Genomic DNA, 22,254 nt, shown 5'->3' with positions numbered 1-22,254 from the left:
GGCCCACTGCCGCGGCCGCCATGTTGTTATTTTTTCCGGTCAACTTCCCGATCAGCCGGCAAAATATTGTCCTCCGGGTTTGGACGGGCCGCCAACAGCCTCTTGGGTGCCAGGCCGCTGGTTGGCCGAAACCCTCCCTGGTGGCCCAGTGGCAGAGGATAAAAAATGCCCGAGTCTCGACCCTTTAACGGAGGAGGGAGAACGTGATGACACACACGCGCTGTGATGTCACCACCGCTCTGCCGCTGAGTGACAGCGGCGGAGTCTCGATCCCGCCTCAGCTTCCGCCCCTCAGCCTGACTTACCGCCGCACTTCCGCCCCCTCTAAGGCCGACTACCGATACAACATTAAAAAAATTACTAAATGCCGAAAATCGTAGGAGGGGCCGCCTCAACGCTCCCGGTGGAAAAAACTCAACATAACAGGTCGGTCCATTAGCGTTCTGGCGACACTCAATTTCAGCACCAAGCTTTTTGGTTTTGGGAGATCTTAAAAAATGAAGACATTTCTCCGACTCCCAAGAATAGAAACTTCAGTTGAAGCCGAGTTAACATTCTTGTTACAGTCCGTCCTCAGACAATGAGTTGTCCCATATTTACAGTCCGTTCTCAGACAATGAGTTGTCCCGTATTTACAGTCCACTCTCAGACAATGTGTTGTCCCGTATTTACAGTCCACTCTCAGACAATGAGTTGTCCCGTATTTACAGTCCGCTCTCAGACAACGAGTTGTCCCGTATTTACAGTCCGCTCTCAGAGAATGAGTTGTCCCATATTTACAGTCCATTCTCAGACAATGAGTTGTCCCGTATTTACAGTCCACTCTCAGACAATGAGTTGTCCCATATTTACAGTCCGTTCTCAGACAATGAGTTGTCCCATATTTACAGTCCGCTCTCAGACAATGAGTTGTCCCATATTTACAGTCCGTTCTCAGACAATGAGTTGTCCCATATTTACAGTCCGTTCTCAGACAATGAGTTGTCCCATATTTACAGTCCACTCTCAGACAATGAGTTGTCCCATATTTACAGTCGCTCTCAGACAATGAGTTGTCCCGTATTTACAGTCCGTTCTCAGACAATGAGTTGTCCCATATTTACAGTCCGCTCTCAGACAATGAGTTGTCCCATATTTACAGTCCGCTCTCAGACAATGAGTTGTCCCATATTTACAGTCCACTCTCAGATAACGAGTTGTCCCGTATTTACAGTCCACTCTCAGACAATGAGTTGTCCCATATTTACAGTCCGTTCTCAGACAATGAGTTGTCCCATATTTACAGTCCGTTCTCAGACAATGAGTTGTCCCGTATTTACAGTCCGCTCTCAGACAATGAGTTGTCCCGTATTTACAGTCCACTCTCAGACAATGAGTTGTCCTATATTTACAGTCCGTTCTCAGACAATGAGTTGTCCCATATTTACAGTCCGCTCTCAGACAATGAGTTGTCCCATATTTACAGTCCGTTCTCAGACAATGAGTTGTCCCATATTTACAGTCCATTCTCAGACAATGAGTTGTCCCATATTTACAGTCCACTCTCAGACAATGAGTTGTCCCATATTTACAGTCCGCTCTCAGACAATGAGTTGTCCCGTATTTACAGTCCGTTCTCAGACAATGAGTTGTCCCATATTTACAGTCCGCTCTCAGACAATGAGTTGTCCCATATTTACAGTCCGCTCTCAGACAATGAGTTGTCCCATATTTACAGTCCACTCTCAGATAACGAGTTGTCCCGTATTTACAGTCCACTCTCAGACAATGAGTTGTCCCATATTTACAGTCCGTTCTCAGACAATGAGTTGTCCCATATTTACAGTCCGCTCTCAGAAAATGAGTTGTCCCATATTTACAGTCCGTTCTCAGACAATGAGTTGTCCCATATTTACAGTCCGTTCTCAGACAATGAGTTGTCCCGTATTTACAGTCCACTCTCAGACAATGTGTTGTCCCGTATTTACAGTCCACTCTCAGACAATGAGTTGTCCCGTATTTACAGTCCACTCTCAGACAATGAGTTGTCCCATATTTACAGTCCGCTCTCAGACAACGAGTTGTCCCGTATTTACAGTCCGCTCTCAGACAATGAGCTGTCCCATATTTACAGTCCATTCTCAGACAATGAATTTTCCCGTATTTACAGTCCGCTCTCAGACAATGAGTTGTCCCGTATTTACAGTCGACTCTCAGACAATGAGTTGTCCCATATTTACATTCCGTTCTCAGACAATGAGTTGTCCCATATTTACAGTCCGCTCTCAGACAATGAGTTGTCCCATATTTACAGTCCGTTCTCAGACAATGAGTTGTCCCATATTTACAGTCCATTCTCAGACAATGAGTTGTCCCATATTTACAGTCCGTTCTCAGACAATGAGTTGTCCCATATTTACAGTCCGCTCTCAGACAATGAGTTGTCCCATATTTACAGTCCATTCTCAGACAATGAGTTGTCCCGTATTTACAGTCCGCTCTCAGACAATGAGTTGTCCCATATTTACAGTCCACTCTCAGACAATGAGTTGTCCCATATTTACAGTCCGCTCTCAGACAATGAGTTGTCCCATATTTACAGTCCGCTCTCAGACAATGAGTTGTCCCATATTTACAGTCCGTTCTCAGACAATGAGTTGTCCCATATTTACAGTCCGCTCTCAGACAATGAGTTGTCCCATATTTACAGTCCGTTCTCAGACAATGAGTTGTCCCATATTTACAGTCCATTCTCAGACAATGAGTTGTCCCATATTTACAGTCCGTTCTCAGACTATGAGTTGTCCCATATTTACAGTCCGCTCTCAGACAATGAGTTGTCCCATATTTACAGTCCGTTCTCAGACAATGAGTGGTCCCGTATTTACAGTCCGCTCTCAGACAATGAGTTGTCCCATATTTACAGTCCACTCTCAGACAATGAGTTGTCCCATATTTACAGTTCGCTCTCAGACAATGAGTTGTCCCATATTTACAGTCCGTTCTCAGACAATGAGTTGTCCCATATTTACAGTCCGCTCTCAGACAATGAGTTGTCCCATATTTACAGTCCGCTCTCAGACAATGAGTTGTCCCATATTTACAGTCCGTTCTCAGACAATGAGTTGTCCCATATTTACAGTCCGCTCTCAGACAATGAGTTGTCCCATATTTACAGTCCACTCTCAGACAATGAGTTGTCCCATATTTACAGTCCACTCTCAGACAATGAGTTGTCCCGTATTTACAGTCCACTCTCAGACAATGAGTTGTCCCGTATTTACAGTCCATTCTCAGACAATGAGTTGTCCCATATTTACAGTCCACTCTCAGACAATGAGTTGTCCCGTATTTACAGTCCATTCTCAGACAATGAGTTGTCCCATATTTACAGTCCATTCTCAGACAATGAGTTGTCCCATATTTACAGTCCACTCTCAGACAATGAGTTGTCCCATATTTACAGTCCATTCTCAGACAATGAGTTGTCCCGTATTTACAGTCCACTCTCAGACAATGAGTTGTCCCATATTTACAGTCCGCTCTCAGACAATGAGTTGTCCCATATTTACAGTCCACTCTCAGACAATGAGTTGTCCCGTATTTACAGTCCACTCTCAGACAATGAGTTGTCCCATATTTACAGTCCACTCTCAGACAATGAGTTGTCCCATATTTACAGTCCACTCTCAGACAATGAGTTGTCCCATATTTACAGTCCATTCTCAGACAATGAGTTGTCCCGTATTTACAGTCCATTCTCAGACAATGAGTTGTCCCGTATTTACAGTCCACTCTCAGACAATGAGTTGTCCCATATTTACAGTCCATTCTCAGACAATGAGTTGTCCCATATTTACAGTCCACTCTCAGACAATGAGTTGTCCCATATTTACAGTCCATTCTCAGACAATGAGTTGTCCCATATTTACAGTCCACTCTCAGACAATGAGTTGTCCCATATTTACAGTCCACTCTCAGACAATGAGTTGTCCCACATTTACAGTCCATTCTCAGACAATGAGTTGTCCCATATTTACAGTCCACTCTCAAAATAGTGAATTCCATAGGTCCATTCTGCCAGCTAATGCTTATTCTATGTACAGCCTAGTCCTAAATAATTAATTATTTTGTGTTTATGTCAGTCAGTTCGACAATAAATTATTCCATAACTTCTATCAGTATTTGGGTAGTGAATTATTCCATTTTTATAGTGAACATACAGATAATGAAAAATTCCGTATAATAAGTATGAAGTAATTATTTGTGAAAGTCTGTAAGGGGTAAGGCCATTGATAGAGAGAGAGACAGCAAAAGAGAAATAAGTAAATAAAGAGAGACAGAGAGAAGGAGATAAAAATTAGTGAGAGACCAACGACAGAGGAAGAGGGATACAAGAATACGTTGATACATCAACTCGTGTAAGTAAAATAAATCAAGAAAGTTAATCAGCATATAGTAACATCAGAGCTAAACGAAGCATTATCATCGGCAGTTCCTCGAAACGAGGATGACTTGCTTCCATGCCAACAAAGGATGAGTTCACAGGTGTTTCAATGAAGGACCCGAACTACATCCTCCAGGGTGGAAGATGCCTGTGTGTGAATGTTTTAACGTGTGGTGGCTGTTGCATCCCAGCCACCATACGGGCTTGACAGAGCTAAGTCTTGGTCCAGTGGCAAGGCTTATCTACGACAACTGGAGACCTGCTCTGCTGCACGGACCTAGTGCGCACACATATCGCAGTGTGGGCTGGTCCTGTGCTGCCCCTGGGCCCCTGGCCCCGAACTCCTAAACGAAGCAGGAAATTGGTGTCCACCATATATTGAGATCATTGGGACATGTCTCGAAGAAATCCAATACTAAAATGGAAATTTTTCAGCAGGTATAACTTAGAGAATGCATTTATAAACTCATTTTTATTGTTGTTGTTATTCTTATTATCCATTGTATGATAAAAGTCTTTTTTTGACAGAAAAGGAATAAATTGTGATTTGCATTTACATACCTGCCGATATTGTTGTGTGCTTTTTCGAAGGCATACTGGGCTGGCTTTTGCCGACTTTATTTCGAGCTGATATACGAAACTGGTAGGTCACATAAGGGGAGAGCTGCAATTCAACTGAACTTTGATTTCCATCAACTTTTTCCTTCACATGCCATCTTCCAGGTTCAAATGTATTTTCCTCCACGATAAACTCTATAAAAAAGAACATGTAAAATCCAGTATTAGTTTGATATTACAAGGAGATACAAATTAAGGTGAAGGGTTAATAGCGTTAGTGCGAAATTGCTGTGCTTTAGAAAATGTACTCTATGACAGGATAAGATAAGCAATTGTGAAAAGGTCACAAGATGCTGATCAATATAGAAACCAACCACACCGGACGCTGGCCGAAGATAAGGAAGTAAGCTGGACAGAGACGAAAAAACCCCCGCTGTGTAGACACTTTTGCAATGCCAGATTCAGAAGCAGTGACATGTGACCTCTGCGTTTACGACTTTAAATACTCATTTTTTGTACCCCCAAATTGAGTTGTTGCCTGGTTGAGGGACCTACATACAACTCTCCTGGTGCCTTGTATTATTAAACTGTGTGTGTTTTCAACTCTCTAACATAGTCTCGGAGTAGACTTATTTCTACCTTGGGGTTTTCCCCCAACAAAGGCTATTTTGTTAGAAGTGTTATTTTCTGATCATTGAACTTGCTGTATACCACCTGTGAAGATTTGAATATGACACAGCAATTAATTTATAAAGCAGCAGACATTGAAACGTAGTATAGGTAGGATGTCCGAAATCCAGAGTTCTAAAAGGCAGAATTGTCCGAAAACCAGACATTGTGCAGATTGCAAGAGTGGTTGTCCGGAATCCGGAAATATTTCCTGAAAACTGGACTTTTAAGCTGTACATACTTTTCTCCGAGCAGGAATCAAAAAAAATACGCAGCCCAGCCCGGCCCGGCCTCGAGGTTGCCGGATTCGGGCTGTCGGATTTCTTCTCTGAAATCCGGAAAAACCCATAAACCGGAATGGCTTTGGTCCCGAGGTTTCCGGTTTCGGGACATTATACCTGTATTTTCTAGACCTATACTAAACTAACATTTCTCATATAACTGTTGGTATTTGAGACTTTTTGCATTTGCTTTGTTTTGCACAAATAGAGGTTTATATTTCAAAAATATACACATCTCCAGCATTTTTGTTCATTCACATCATTTTTGTAAAGTACACAGAATATATTTAAACTCCATAATTGAAAAACAGACATATTTTTATTTGTTGTGTCATTAAAAAAAACTTTTTTTCTGCATCAAAAAGATAAGAAAGATTAAAATGGCTCCGACATTCGATGACTATTGGAGCATTATTTGGCAACATTTATTTTTCTGGCTGGAAATCTGCTTGTAAATTCGAACATTTGAATTTAGTGCAGATGGAACTAAATTATTGCGCGTGTTTTTTCTACGAAGCAAGGTGATAAGTATCAATAGTGAAAATGGAGCACCTTCTCTTTTTTTGCATGTAGCAGCAGTATCAAGCACTACTAAGGTTATTTACAGAACAGGTTAGATGCTGGATAAACCTCCCTGCACTCTGTCCAACAATCTAACTCGAGGTTCCTTTGCTTTAACATTTCCTCTATCCATTCTAGCCCTTGTCTTAAATGATTCAGCCAATTTGGTACCCAATTAAAAGCAGTCCTGTGTGGTGTATTTAGCCCCATTCGGACTTATTTCACTTGCAATCCCAACAGCCATCCAAGTCAGAAGAATTTCTGTCCATTTGTCTGAGATCAGAATCAAGTCAGAGCCTTCAATTATTCACCATGTTCCCTCTTTGAGCACAATTTAATATAAATTATGGGAAGCAAAATATATTTGTAAAATATTAAACTTTACCTACCTGTTATGGGACTGTTATGGCTATCTCCAGGCTTCCATTCCAATCTAACACTCCTGTTTTGCAGGATAGACAATTCCAAATCTTCTGGTGGCCCTGGAACACCTAACAAAAATAATCTTTTTGAATGTCAATAATTTTTTGCAAATGCACATCATACTGAAAATTGAAAACAAAAGCTGTTTAATATTCAATGTGTTTTGCCGAAGGATAAATTAACATTGACAGATGTTGTTTAGAGATAATGATGAAAGCTTCCAGATTTTCCGTTAATACCAAAGGAACAATAATGACATGACAAAAATCAATCCTTGTACATCTTCTGGTTGCTTCACATAGTTTGTACCTGTAGGTCTGACTGCAAGCTGTTACCAACTTATTGAGATTTACAAAAATCAATATCCGCATGTTGGAATGGATTTATTTGTCAGTTTTACAAACACCCAGCAGGTAATAAAAAAAGAATTCTGAAGAAAATGAGTTAGTATAATTTTCTTTTATATAGAAAAACAGTGGTTTTTAACATTCCTCTACCAGAAAAATAAAGAAAAATGTCTGTAATTATCTGTGGAAACAGAAAATAGTTGACAGTGTAACATTGCTGAATAACAAATAAACCTTTGACATCTAACCATTTTTTTTGCTTGCTCGCAGAAGCTCATGAATAAACATTTTACGGTTTTGTATTTTTCTCGCACTGCGTAATGCCACTTTTGCCGATATTGTGTTGCTAAAAATCTATTTTCCAAAAGAAATAACAAGAGTGTTTTGGAACAAGCAAAGGTCTTTCGGTCCCGAAGAAATCTATTCCTATTTCATAGATCAATCCCACACACACGCTTTCTTATAATAGCTCTTCTACGTCCAGGAATGCATTCATACGTCTCTTGAACTTTTCATACTGTTCAAATTCACTGGGAAGTTGAAAAATTACATAACTTTATTCCCCTCTGGGTGATACAGTCCCTCTGACTTCCCTCCTTACGCCTAACTTTCTCATTTTAATGTTTTATCCTTTGGTATTTGGAATTTTCATCAAAATGAACTGGATCTATTTTGTCGATTCACTTCATAATCTTGAAAACTTTAATCATGCCACTTTGGAAACTCAATTTTCCCAAAAACGTAATCCTTTAACGTGTACTCCTAACTTAGATTTCTGATGCACAGGACTGAATTTTAATGGGGAAGGTGATTTGGGGTCGAGGGGAGGAGTTGGACACGGTCGGGAAACCCAGGAGAATAGGTTTGGAGAAGGCCCGGCTGAATTCAATGGCAGGGCCTGATTTGAATGGGAAGCCTCTGTTTCCCACCCACAGCCAGCCAGATTGAGAGGTTAGAAAATCAGGGGCTGGGGAGAAGATCGGCGACCGGGGTGGCTGGACAAGGCTCGGGAGGGGATCTGAAGGGACCGGGGAGCCACAATTGCAACACAAGGGGTGGGTCTGAAGGGATCGGGGTCAGAGAAGCAGCATGGGGAGGGCAGGAGGGGGTGGGGTGGTGTTGTGGGAGATCCTGTCGGGAAATCGGAGGCCGGAGGGGCCGGAAGGCTTCATGAGGCGATCGGAGGCCTGGGGAGTGGGTGGGGAAAGGCCTCATGGGGTGATCAGATGCCTGGGGCAGTGAAATGGTAGGCCTACAAGGGGGGGGGGGGGGTGATCGGTGGTCTCATGGGGGGGCAGGTCTGATTGTGTTGGGGGGGTGGGTGCGCGGTAAGGTTCGGTAAGGACCCCCCTGGATTCAGAATGCAGCAGTCCTCACCTTGCTTGAGCTATCGGGTTTCCCGAAGCATGCGAAACCCGACCAGCTAAACTTAAATACAAAATGGCGGTTACAGCAGAAACACACCAGCCTCATTATAATACTTAAATGGTCGGCCCGCCTCTTGGCAGCGGATTGGCTGCCCGCCTCAGTTAAAACCGGGTGGGTGGGTTCAGGTTGGGATTCTGATTTTTAACACTTTAACTATCCCCATGCCCCCAACCCACCCGGTTTTTTTGGGTTCACATTTCCCCCATAGAATTTTTGTTCCTTGTCTTTCAGAAATAATCAGACCAATATTTTCCCTCTCACGTGGAGCCCAATACTGCCCACAGAACTCTCAATGACATTTTTTTTTAAGCTTTATACAGGACCTGCATTATCTCTTAGCTTTTATATTCTATACCACGTAATAAAACCAAGAACTTATCAACCAGAGATGCTGCCTTCCATGTTCTGTGGACCTGTTTCCCGCCCCCTCCAAATATCTCCGCTCTTCCACACAGTACTGATATTACTTCCATTCAGAGGATAATTGTTGCTTTTTATTGCCAAAGTACATCATGTCACGTTCACTGACACTGAATTATATCTGCCAGATTTTGGCCCATTCACCACCCCCCTCCCATCCTATTAATATCGTCATTCAGCTTCCTTCGGTCCTCTAAAGAATTAACTATAACTATTTGTATTATCTGCAAATGTTGATGCAACTCTCTCTGTGCTCCAACCCCGCCAAGGTCAATATATCTTTCCTGAGGTGCGGTGCCCAGAACTGGACGCAGTGCTCCAGACGTGGTCTAACCAGAGCTTTATACCACCCCTTTGTAGTCCAGCCCCCTTGAGATAAAGGCTAACATTCCATTAGTCTTTGAATTATTTTTGTACCTGTCCACTAGTTTTTAGTGATTTCTGTACATGACCCCCAAAATCTCTCTGCTCCTCACAGTTCCGAGCTTCTCACCATTTAGAAAATACGCTGATCTATCTTTCTTAGGTCCAAAGTAGATGGCCCCACACGTCACCACATTAAACTCCATCTGCCACAGTTTTGCCCATTCACAATCTAAGCTTTCCCCCACTCATGGAGAGATGCTTTGCTTTCTGCTTGGTGCCTGCCCATGACAGCTAAGATGTGTAATATTGCCCATGAAAAATCACAAGGTTAATTCCACATTTCACCACTCTGGACACATGCACCATTTGGTAAATAGCATGACCAGCTCCACTGGGCGGGCCACATTGTTCCCAAGCTGGACACAAGACTCCCAAAGCAAGCGCCCTACTCAGAACTCCTGCACGGCAAGCGAGCCCCAGGTGGGCAGAGGAAACGTTTCCACGACACCCGCAAACCTCCTTGGTAAAATGCAACATCCCCACCGACACCTGGGAGTCCCTGGCCAAAGATCGCCCTAAGTGGAGGAAGAGCATCCAGGAGAGCACTGAGCACATCGAGTCTCGTCGCCGAGAGCATGCAAAAAACAAGCGCAGGCAGCGGAAGGAACGTGCAACAAACCAGACTCCCCACCCACCTTTTCTTTCAACGACTGCCTGTCTGACCTGTTGTGTATGTGAACTTGTATATATCTTGTACAGCCACCAGAGGGCTCATCCCCTGGAGTCCCAAGGGATCCCACAATCCCTTGGGAGCACAGGTACTTACGGGGCCTCACAGGCTGGAGAAGCACTCTGGAGAACTGCAATAAAAGACTACGGTCACACTTTACTTTGAGCTCACAATATCCAGTCAGACTCATTATTCATATACAACAACTGGCGACGAGATACAGATATCGAACCCAATGATGCAGAGAACAGTGGGCATATTGGACAAATTCTCGGGGGGAGATGATTGGGAAACCTTTGTGGAGCGACTCGACCAATACTTTGTGGCCAACGAGCTGGAAGGAGAAACGAACGCTGCCAAACGAAGAGCGATTCTCCTCACCGTCTGCGGGGCACCAACGTATGGCCTCATGAAAAATCTGCTCACTCCAGCGAAACCCACAGAGAAATCGTACGATGTTTTGTGCACACTGGTCCGGGAGCATCTGAACCCGAAGAAAAGCGTTCTGATGGCGAGGTACCGGTTCTATACCTACAAAAGTCTGAAGGCCAGGAAGTGCCGAGTTATGTCGCTGAGCTAGGACGCCTTGCAGGACATTGCGAATTTGAAGGACATTTGGAGCATATGCTCAGAAACTTTTTCATACTTGGCACTGGCCATGAAGTGATACTTCGCAAACTTTTGACTGTAGAGACCCCAACCTTGAGTAAGGCCATGGCGCTAGCCCAGGCGTTCATCGCCACCAGTGACAATACCAAGCAAATCTCTCTCAGCACACGAGTGCTGCTACAATTACTGTGAACAAAGTGATGTTGTTTTCAAATTGCAACATACAGGGCAGGCCTCACATGCCTGTAGCTGCACGTCTGCAGATGTCTCAAAGTCCACCATCAAGGGTGATGAATGCAAGGCCATTAACACCTTGTTGGTGCTGTGGGGGTGGATCATCGTTTCCATTCATGCCACTTCAAAGGGTACATTTGCAAGGGTTGTGGAACAATGGGACACCTCCAATGTATGTGCAGGCGAGCTGCAAATCCTGTTAATCCCGCAAACCACCATGTTGCAGAGGAGGAGAGATCCATGGCGGATCACGACGAACCAGAGCCTCAGACCGAGGAGGCAGAGGTATATGGGATGCACACATTTACCACAAAGTGTCCCCCAATAATGCTGAAGGTTGAATTAAATAGACTCCCGGTGTCAATGGAGCTGGACACGGGCGCGAGCCAGTCCATTAAGAGCAAAAAGACATTTGATAAATTCTGGTGCAGCAAGACCTCAAGGCCAGTCTTGACTCCCATTCGCTTCTCCCTGCAGGATCAATACCCACTACCAAAGGTTGACGACCTTTTTGCTACGCTGGCAGGAGGAAAGACGTTCACGAAGCTGAACTTGACCTTGCCCAACATGACGCAGGAGCTGGAGGAATTATCGAAGGGCCTCACCTGCATCAACACACACAAAGGTCTCTTCATTTATAACAGACGCCCTTTTGGAATTCGATCAGCCGCGGCGATATTCCAGAGAAATATGGAAAGCTTACTGAAGTCGGTCCCGCGCACGGTGATCTTCGAGGACAACATCTTGGTTACTGTCAAGCATCTGCAGAACCTGGAGGAGGTTCTTAGTTGACTCAACCACGTGGGGCTCAGGTTGAAATGCTCGAAGTGCATTTTCCTGGTGCCTGAAGTGGAGTTCCTGGGGAAAAGAATCACGGCGGATGGCATCAGGCCCATCGATTCGAAGACGGAGGCAATCGAGAGCGCACCGAGGCCACGGTGATGGAGCTGCGGTTGTTTCTAGGACTCCTGAACTATTTTGTTAACGTCTTACCAGGGGTCAGCACACTGTTAGAACCACTACATATCTTACTGCGTAAAGGAGACGAATGGGTTTGGGGCAAAAGCCAAGAAAATGCCTTTGTAAAAGCGAGAAAAATGTTATGCTCAAATTGCTTGTGTTGTATGATCCATGTAAGTGTTTGGTACTAGCATGTGATGCGTCGTCATACGGCGTCGGGTGTGTATTGCAACAAGCTAATGACTCTGGGAAATTACAACCGGTTGCTTATGCATCCAGGAGTCTGTCTAAGGCTGAGAGGACCTACAGCATAATTGAAAAAGAAGCGTTAGCGTGTGTCTGTGGGGTAAAGAAAATGCCTCACTTACTAAAATTTGAATTGGAAACGGACCATAAGCCACTTATATCCCTGTTTTCCGAGTAAGGGGGTAAATACTAATGCATCGGCCCGCATCCAGAGATGGGCACTCAGGTTGTCCGCATACAACTACGCCATCCGCCACAGGCTAGGCACAGAAAACTGTGCCGATGCTCTCAGTCGGCTGCCATTGCCCACCACGGGAGTGGAAATGGCACAGCCCACAGATTTAGTCATGGTTATGGAAGCATTCGAGAGTCAGCAATCACCCGTCACAGCCTGACAGATTAGAACCTGGACAAGCCAGGACCCTTTACTGTCCCTGGTAAAAAATTGTTTGCTTCACGGGAGATGGTCCAGTGTCCCAGTGGAAATGCAGGAAGAGATAAAGCTGTACCAGCGGCGCAAAGATGCAGTGTCTATACAGGCAGACTGCCTTCTGTGGAGCAATCGAGTAGTGGTCTCCAAGAAGGGCAGAGACACTTTCATCAATGACCTCCACAGTACCCACCCAGACATCGTAATGATGAAAGCAATAGTCAGATCCCACGTGTGGTGACCCGGTATCAATGCGGACTTAAGAGTCCTACGTGCACAGATGTGACACATACTCGCAGTTAAGCAATGCATAGAAACATAGAAACATAGAAAATAGGTGCAGGAGTAGGCCATTCGGCCCTTCGAGCCTGCACCACTATTCAATAAGATCATGGTTGATCATTCATTCAGTACCCCTTTCCTGCTTTCTCTCTATACCCATTGATCCCTTTAGCCCTAAGGGCTATATCTAACTCCCTCTTGAATATATCCAATGAACTGGCATCAATAACTCTCTGCGGCAGGGAATTCCACAGGTTACCAACTCTCTGAGTGAAGAAGTTTCTCCTCATCTCAGTCCTAAATGGCTTACCCTTTATCCTTAGACTGTGTCCCCTGGTTCTGGACTTCCCCAACATCAGGAACATTCTTCCCGCATCTAGCCTGTCCAGTCCAGTCAGAATCTTATAAGTTTCTATGAGATCCTCCTCTCATCCTTCTAAACTCCAGTGTATAAAGGCCCAGTTGATCCCGTCTCTCCTCATATGTCAGTCCAGCCATCCCGGGAATCAGTCTGGTGAACCTCCGCTGCACTCACTCAATAGCAAGAACGTCCTTCCTCAGATTAGGAGACCAAAACTGAACACAATATTCCACGTGGGACCTCACCAAGGCCCTGTGCAACTGCAGCAAGACTTCCCTGCTCCTATATTCAAATCCCCTTGTTATGAAGGCCAACATACCATTTGCCTTCTTCACCGCCTGCTGTACCTGCATGCCAACTTTCAATGACTGATGAACCATGACACCCAGGTCTCGTTGCACCTCCCCTTTTCCTAATCTGCCGCCATTCAGATAATATTCTGGCTTCGTATTTTTGCCCTCAAAGTGGATAACCTCACATTTATCCACATTATACTGCATCTGCCATGTATTTGCCCACTCGCCTAACCTGTCCAAGTCACCCTGCAGCCTCTTTGTGTCCTCCTCACAGCTCACACTGTCACCCAGTTTAGTGTCATCTGCAAACTTGGAGATATTACACTCAATTCCATCATCTAAATCATTAATATATATTGTAAATAGCTGGGGTCCCAGCACTGAGCCCTGTGGCACTCCACTAGCCACTGCCTGCCATTCTGAAAAGGACCCGTTTATCCCGACTTTCTGCTTCCTGTCTGCCAACCAGTTCTCTATCCACGTCAGTACATTACCCCCAATACCATGTGCTTTAATTTTGCACACCAATCTCCTGTGTGGGACCTTGTCAAAAGCCTTTGAAAGTCCAAATACACCACATCCACTGATTCTCTCTTGTCCACTCTACTAGTTACATCCTCAAAAAATTCCAGAAGATTTGACAAGCATGATTTCCCTTTCATAAATCCATGCTGACTTGGACCAATCATATCACTGCTCTCCAAATGCGCTGCTATTTCATCCTTAATGATTGATTCCAACATTTTCCCAACCACCGATGTCAGGCTAACCGGTCTATAATTACCCGTTTTCTCTCTCCCTCCTTTTTTAAAAAGTGGTGTTACATTAGCAACCCTCCAGTCCATAGGAACTGATCCCGAGTCGATAGACTGTTGGAAAATGATCACCAATGCATCCACTATTTCTAGGGCCACTTCCTTAAGTACTCTGGGATGTAGACTATCAGGCCCCGGGGATTTATCAGCCTTCAATCCCGTCAATTTCCCTAACACAATTTCCCGCCTAATAAGGATATCCTTCAGTTCCTCCTTCTCACTAGACCCTCAGTCCCCTAGTACATCCAGAAGGTTATTTGTGTCTTCCTTTGTGAAGACAGAACCAAAGTATGTGTTCAATTGATCTGCCATTTATTTGTTCCCCATTATAAATTCACCCGAATCTGACTGCAAGGGACCTTCACTAATCTTTTTCTCTTCACATATCTATCGAAGCTGTTGCAGTCAGTTTTTATGTTTCCGGCAAGCTTCCTCTCATACTCTATTTCCCCCCTCTTAATTAAACCTCCTCTGCTGAATTCTAAAATTCTCCCAGTCCTCCGGTTTGCTGTTCTTTCTAGCTAATTTGTATGTCTCTTCCTTGGAATTAATACTATTCTTAATTTCCTTTGTTAGCCACGGTTGAGCCACCTTCCCCGGTTTATTTTTACTCCAGACAGGGATGTACAATTGCTGAATTTTGTCCATATGCTCTTTACAGGTTTGCTATATTCACCCAGGGAGGCACCACTAAGTTTATGGTCTTGGCCCTCCAAACCGTGGTCCCGGGTCCATGTCGACTATGCAGGCCCATTTTTGGGTAAAATGTTCCTTGTGGTTGTTGATGCGTACTCCAAATAGATTGAATGTGAGACAATGTCGGCAAGCACGTCCGCTGCCACTACTGAAAGCCTGCGGGCCATGTTTGCCACGCACGGACTACCTGATGTCCTTGTGAGCGACAACGGGCCGTGTTTTACCAGTGCCGAGTTCAAAGAGTTCATGACCCGTAATGGGATCAAACATGTCACATCCGCCCCGTTCAAACCAGCATCCAATGGTCAGGCAGAGAGAGCAGTGAAAACTATAAAGCAAGGCTTGAAGAGGGTAACTGAAGGCTCACTGCAGACTCACCTATCCCGAGTTCTGCTTAGCTACCACATGAGACCCCACTCGCTCACTGGGATTCCACCTGCTGAACTGCTCATGAAAAGGGCACTTAAGTCAAGGCTCTGTTAGTTCACCCTGATCTACATGAACAGGTAGAGAGCAGGTGGCTTCAACAAAGTACATATCATGGTAGCGCCAAGGTGTCACGCGAGATTGAAATCAATGATGCTGTATTTGTATTGAATTATGGACAAGGTCCCAAATGGCTTCCCGGCACTGTTGTGGCCAAAGAGGGGAGCAGGGTGTTTCGGGTCAAACTTTCAAATGGACTCATTCACCGGAAACACTTGGACCAAATCAAACTCAGATTCACGGACTACCCTGAGCAACCCACCTTGGACCCTAACTTCTTTGACCCTCCCAACATACACACCAGTGTCAGCCGACACCACGGTTGACCACGAAGCAGAACCCATCATCCACAGCAGCCCAGCAGGGCCCAACACACCAGGCAGCCCAGCAAGGCCAGCTGCACAGCAGCCCAGCGAGGGCCCAACAAATGATTCACCAAAACCAGCTTTCACACCGAGACAATCAACCAGGGAAAGAAAGGCCCCAGATCGACTCACCTTGTAAATAGTTACTTATTGACTTTGGGGGGCAGGGGGAGTGTTGTTATGTATGTGAACTTGTATATACCTTGTACAGCCACCAGAGGGCTCACCCCCTGGAGTCCCAAGGGATCTCACAATCCCTTGGGAGCACAGGTATTTAAGGAGGCCTCACAGGCTGGAGAGGCACTCTGGAGACCTGCAATAAAAGACTACGGTCACACTTTACTTTGAGCTCACAGTATCTGGTCAGACGCTTTATTCATACACAACACCTGTGACAGAGACTGTAATTCCCGTATTGGACTGTTCAGTCACCTGAGAACTCACTTTTAGAGTGGAAGCAAGTCTTCCTCGATTTTGAGGGACTGCCTGTGATGATGAAATAGCATGTCAACAGTGGTTGCAAGTAATGATACATCTTAGAGATACATTCTCCCTAATTTAAAAATACAGTTATACTGCCATTTGGTACAATAAAAATGGTTCCGAGTGTCCATCAGCACAAATTGTGGCAGTATGTCAGTGACTCAAGAGTTGTCAATGGTCTGAATACCAAATATGCTGAAGCATGTTGTAGGGACTTTATAAACTTATGTTTGCAATTGAGAAAGCAGCAATCTCTCCGAACATTAAACGTACACAGTCGGGGAGTGGAGCTTTATGCATTCACCTCTGCGATTGAAGTTAAATCAGTGGAGCCTGGTAATTCCTTATAACCACTGTGGCAGACACATTGTGTATCACTGGCTTTAGTCTAAGCCACAAGTGCTTTTATACCTGCCCTTGGCACACCTTTTAAAATACCGAATAAAGCAGATACAATTGCCTGCTCCTCTGTATCTTCATCAATTACAAGTTTTCAGTGCATAATTTACAGCGTACAGTTAGACACAAAAATAGAAAAGAGAAAAGGGAGAGTTGTTTATAACACAATTTGGATACATTTCTCTCGGGCTGCATTGCTGTTTCACTTTGTCCCACAAAATGTTCCCTTTCCCACATATTTTGCAATCCCTGAGCACTTCATGTTACTTTCAATTAAGACATTTTTAATTTAAAAAAGTGCACCTATATTGAATTAGCTGATGTAAATTGTGGTGTCATTAGGTGCAATTGGCTTTAGAACATTGGCCAGAGGTCCTGCTCCAAGTTTCTAGCGGGTGACTCCTACTGGAACTGGTATGCATGGATGATGGAAGAGAGCAGCACCATTCATGGCTCCAATCAGCCGGCGATGGCTGATTGCAGTGCGGGCCGATACAGCAGGAGCAGCGAGAGTTCGTAGAGGGATGTGATCGGGGTCCAGGAGAGGCGTGAGTTTGGGGCCCAGAAGAGGCGAGGGCCCAGGAGCAGCACGGGCCAGCTTACACTGCGATATGTGTGCGCATTAGGTCCGTGCAGCAGAGCAGATCTCCAGTCGTCTTGGGGAATCCTTGCCACTGGACCAAGACCTAGCTCTGTCAAGCCCGTGTGGTGGTTGGTGTGCAACGGCCACCCCACGTTAAAAAAATCCATGCACAGGCATCTTCCACCCTTCAACAATGTAAGGTCCTTACTCTACAATATGAAACCACACAAGGCACATTCTGGGGACAAGGTCACTCTGTGACCTTAACTCTTTATTCACAGGACTCCAAAGACGATGACCCTGCGTGGGACCTCCCTTTTTATACCTGAGTGATCAGGTAAGGAGTGTCTCCCACAAGTTCACCCCTTGTGGTCAAGGTGTGCATCTAGGTTGAGTGTATACAGTCATACAGTGGTGTTACATTGTGGTTACATACAGGACAAACATGGAGTTCGGGATCTGGAATATTAGGTTGTGAACTCATCCCTTTTCAGTGTGGAAGCAAGTCATCCTCGCTTTGAGGGACTGCCTGTGATGATCATCATCATGGCTCTGATGTGTGCTGCAGTTGAATAACTTCTAAACATTTAGGGGTAAAAATTCAGGGGCTTTATGCCATCCGTTACTGGCAAAAAATGGAGAAAGGGCGGTGGCGGCCGCTCTTTCACCAGCCGGTGGCAGGTCCTGCGGCGCCCACCATTCTCGATTTCCTGATAGCGCTGCAGGAAAGTTGTAGCACCCTGCAAAATGGCAGCATGGTGATGTCCCGTCGACTTAACATCACACGGCCAACTTCTACCCTAGCGCTGAGTTCCGTGCTGGGACCTAAGCATGCCAGGGAAATCCAGCGTGCAAACAGACCGACAGAGGTGCTGTCAGCATTTCTTCCAGGGACACACACATCTTTCAGGTAAGTTTGCATTTAAACTTTTGGACTGGGTTTTTTTTTTGATTTTATGATTGAAGTAGTAGCTTCTTGCTACAATAGATATTGAAAGTTTTTAAATGTGTACGGAGTGGCGCTGGGTGCTTGCAAGGCCTGGGATGGTAAAGGATGGCCACTGAGAAGCCTGTTTGCCCCAGTCGTAATCTTTTCACACGTAATTGCTGATCAGTTGATGGGAAATTGAAGAGAGCAGCAGGAAGAGGAACAAGTGGACTTCCCTGAACACCGTGGCTCTAGTCGATGATTTGTGGGCCCCGGTGCACAGTGAGCTCTCCCCTGCCCGATCCTGACTGGTCCAACTCACTTAAAAATAAAAGCGGCCTCCCTCTGTTATTTTTTAAATGCGAAGACCGAGTGCTTTGCATTCAAAAATATCGAGGGTTCTGCGCTGCTTTTTTTTTTAAATATAGAAAGGGGCCCTGCTGTTTTTCTAAAGTATAAATAATTCCTTAGCTCAATTTTTTTTTAAAGACTGGCTCTACACAGTTTAAAAACAAATGAAGAATAGTTGCCATCAGTGTTTTACGATTGAAGCCACCAGCTCTCAATATGGCCTTCCCACCAATATTACCCACTCTGGTTGGCCTTGCCCAATAGGTGCTGACCTCCTGGCCAATATTTCACATATCCCTTCCTGGCTTCATTGGCCCTTCCCCTTTCTCATGTATATGCTATTATTTTATATAAAATCAGATGATTAAAAAAAAAATCTGAGCTGATTAATTTTGTATGAAGCTTGCCTTACCTCCTTCACCCCCACATCCTGCTTTTTCTCTCCTCTCTCCCTCTCAAACTCCTATCCCTCTTCTTACTAACTCCACCCCCCCTTATTCTCCCATCCTCCTCACTGCCCCAATGTCTCTGCGCTCCTCCCCCTCTCTCCTCCTCCTCAATCCCGTGCTCTGCTCCACCCTCCCTTGGTTCAATTACCATTTTCCCTCGAACCCTTTCTTTGCCTGAAGACTAAAGGGATCAGCTGGTATTGATATTTCAATATTTACACAGTTGAATTTATTATTAACTGTTTATCTGTATGAAATTTTCAGTTGACAGCCAATAAGTGTCACTGAGGAAAAATGGACAGGTTAAGAATCAACCTCAAATTTTCAATATTAATATGAATTGAAGATTTCTTACGATCAGGCATATCTATGTAGGAACACAATTAGATATTTTGCAATACTATTTAAAGGCAACAATATGGAGGGAGAAGGTGGTTTAAGGTCAGTTCAATTTAAAGTACCATCCATAAATCTTATTAAAGAAGTCTCTTACTTGTAAACTGAAATGTCACGTTTCTGGAATCATAAACTCGACACAAATGTTTCAGTTGACTGAGAGCTGTTCAACCAGTACGACTGTCTCATTATGGAGAGAAAGGGTTGTGCACTTGACAGCCTCGATGCTGATTACAGCAATCCAACAATAATTACAGTTCAAAAACAACTGGTGCCCAAGCTGCAAGGTTTTTCTCCTCACCTTTTGTCTTCAAGGGGAAAGTTCTTTAAATTAGAAGATGTCCTCCTTCCCATGTAGTGATCACCTATAAATGTGAAAGAAGGCCCTAACATGCAGTGCGGCTTCCCAGGGTTGTCGAGTTCTCAGGCTTCCCAGAGTCATGGGCCCTGCTGTTGCAAAGGGTGCCACTCCATTTGTCACAATGACCATCTCTGGTGTGACCTAGCAGCAAGATAGACCTGGGACAAAGCCTTCTTGGTGGCAAGAAACTTGACTGAACAAGTCCAGGGAACAGAAGAACATAAGAAATAGGAACAGGAGTTGGCCATATGGCCCCTCGAGCCTGCTCCACCATTTAATACGATCATGGCTGATCTGATCCTGGACTCAGCTCCACTTCCCCACCCGCTCCCCATAACCCCTTATCCCCTTATCGTATAAGAAACTGTCTATTTCTGTCTTAAATTTATTCAATGTCCCAGCTTCCACAACTCTCTGAGGCAGCGAATTCCAAAGATTTACAACCCTCTGAGAGAAGAAATTCCTCCTCATCTGAGTTTTAAATGGGCGGCCCCTTATTCAAAGATCATGCCCTGTAGTACTAGTCTCCCCCATCAGTGGAAACATCCTCTCTGCATCCACCTTGTCAAGCCCCCTCATAATCTTATACATTTCGATAAGATCACCTCTCATTCTTCTGAATTCCAATGAGTAGAGGCCCAACCTACTCAACCTTTCCTTGTAAGTCAACTCCCTCATCCTCGGAATCAACGGAGTGAACCTTCTCTGAACTGCCTCCAAAGCAAGTATATTCTTTCGTAAATATGGAAACCAAAACTGCACGCAGTTCTCCAGGTTTGGCCTCACCAAAACCTTATATAGCTGTAGCAAGACTTCCCTGCTTTTATACTCCATCCCCTTTGCAATAAAGGCCAAGATTCCATTGGCCTTCCTGATCACTTGCTGTACCTGCATACTAACCTTTTGTGTTTCATGCACAAGTACCCCCAGGTCCCGCTGTATTGCGGCAGTTTGCAATCTTTCTCCATTTAAATAATAACTTGCTCTATCGACCAATTAGCTTAATGTCACTGGTAGGAGAGATAATGGAATCCTTACTCAAAAATGTTCTAGAAAAACATCTAGAAATTGAAAATATAATAGGGTGGTGAGCAAAGATTCCAAAAGGGAAGGTCATACTTAACCAACCTTATTGAATTCGTTGAGGAAATAACAGAAAGGATAGATAAGGGTAATGCAATAGACAAAATATTTTTGGAGGTCCAAAAAGCCTTTGATAAAGTACCACATAGTAGAATCATGACTAAGGTCAGAACATGTGGAGTTAGGAGAGAAGTAGCAGAATGGCTAGCAAGCTGGCAAAAACAGAAAACAGAGAGTCGGAGTTAAGACTAGTTACTCAAATTGGCAAATGGTGGGAGGTGGTGTTCCACTGGTTCTACTGATTGGTGTTAGGACCACTGTTGTCCACCATTTACATAAATGATTCGGACTTGGGAATCGGAAGCACAATTGCAAAATTTCTGGATGACACCAAATGGCGGGTTGTGGTTAATACAGAGGAGGACCGCGTTAAAATACAGGAAGTCATTGATAAACTTGTAGAATTGGCGTGTAATTGGCAAATCAACTTCAAAAGAGATAAGGATGAGGTAGTACATTTTGATAGGAAGAATAAGGAGGCCACTCCTTGGAAAATAAGGCCGTGATTTCGCCAACGGTGGCAAGCTCGGGGCGGTCGGCATCGGTGTCGTGTGGGGAAGGCACTCCCGGCTCCAGCCCGCCCTGCGAGGTTTCCGTCCAATTAACAGGAAGCGGGTCTGATGATGTCATTTGATAATGCGTCATCAGCCGGTATCCTTAAAGGGACCATGGCCCACCTTTTTTTGACAGTTGTTCTGTCAGTGTTCTGCAGCATTGAGATGCTACAATACTGACACATGCTGCACAAAGGTGCACAGCTGCACCTAGGCTCTCCCGTGACATCCTCCAGATGCTTATGGAGTGAGTCACAGCACACAGGGAGGTTCTCTTCCCTTTAAATGGGCGGAAGAGATCTCCCCAGGACACCAACACAGCCTGCTTGCATATTGCACAGGAGGACACAAGCAGGGATGTGGTCAGGAGGACCAGGCTACAGTGGTGCAAACCTTTCGCTGCTCTCAGTGGATCACAAAACGTTACTGCAAAGCCACATTCAACCTCATCCTGCTGTGCCACTCATCACATCCCCATCACTCTGTCTTCCCTACCCTACTCCTGCACATCCATACTCACACCAACTGACCTTGCACCTCCACCCATCCCTCTCTCTCTCTATCTACATCATCACATCCCCATCTCACTAGCCACCCCTCACACTCACCCTCATCCTA

At 44.8% G+C, this 22,254-nt stretch overlaps 1 protein-coding gene across 2 annotated transcripts in view; it reads right to left on the bottom strand.

The window, feature by feature from the left end:
• LOC139277131 (neural cell adhesion molecule L1-like protein) overlaps positions 1–22,254 on the bottom strand; it is a 759,673-nt gene that overhangs the window by 387,729 nt on the left and 349,690 nt on the right. For both annotated transcript variants that reach the window (XM_070895152.1, XM_070895153.1), the window contains exons 16-17: positions 6,885–6,986; positions 4,988–5,179 (exon numbers count right to left, since the gene is read on the bottom strand). In XM_070895152.1, coding sequence (XP_070751253.1) covers positions 4,988–5,179; positions 6,885–6,986 — 294 coding nt within the window. The remainder of the gene's footprint in view (positions 1–4,987; positions 5,180–6,884; positions 6,987–22,254) is intronic.

The sequence above is a fragment of the Pristiophorus japonicus genome, chromosome 12 (assembly GCF_044704955.1).
Source record: "Pristiophorus japonicus isolate sPriJap1 chromosome 12, sPriJap1.hap1, whole genome shotgun sequence".
NCBI lineage: Eukaryota > Metazoa > Chordata > Chondrichthyes > Pristiophoridae > Pristiophorus > Pristiophorus japonicus.
The sequence above is the reverse complement of the archived record's forward strand: the minus strand, read 5'-3'. Positions and strand labels throughout refer to the sequence as shown.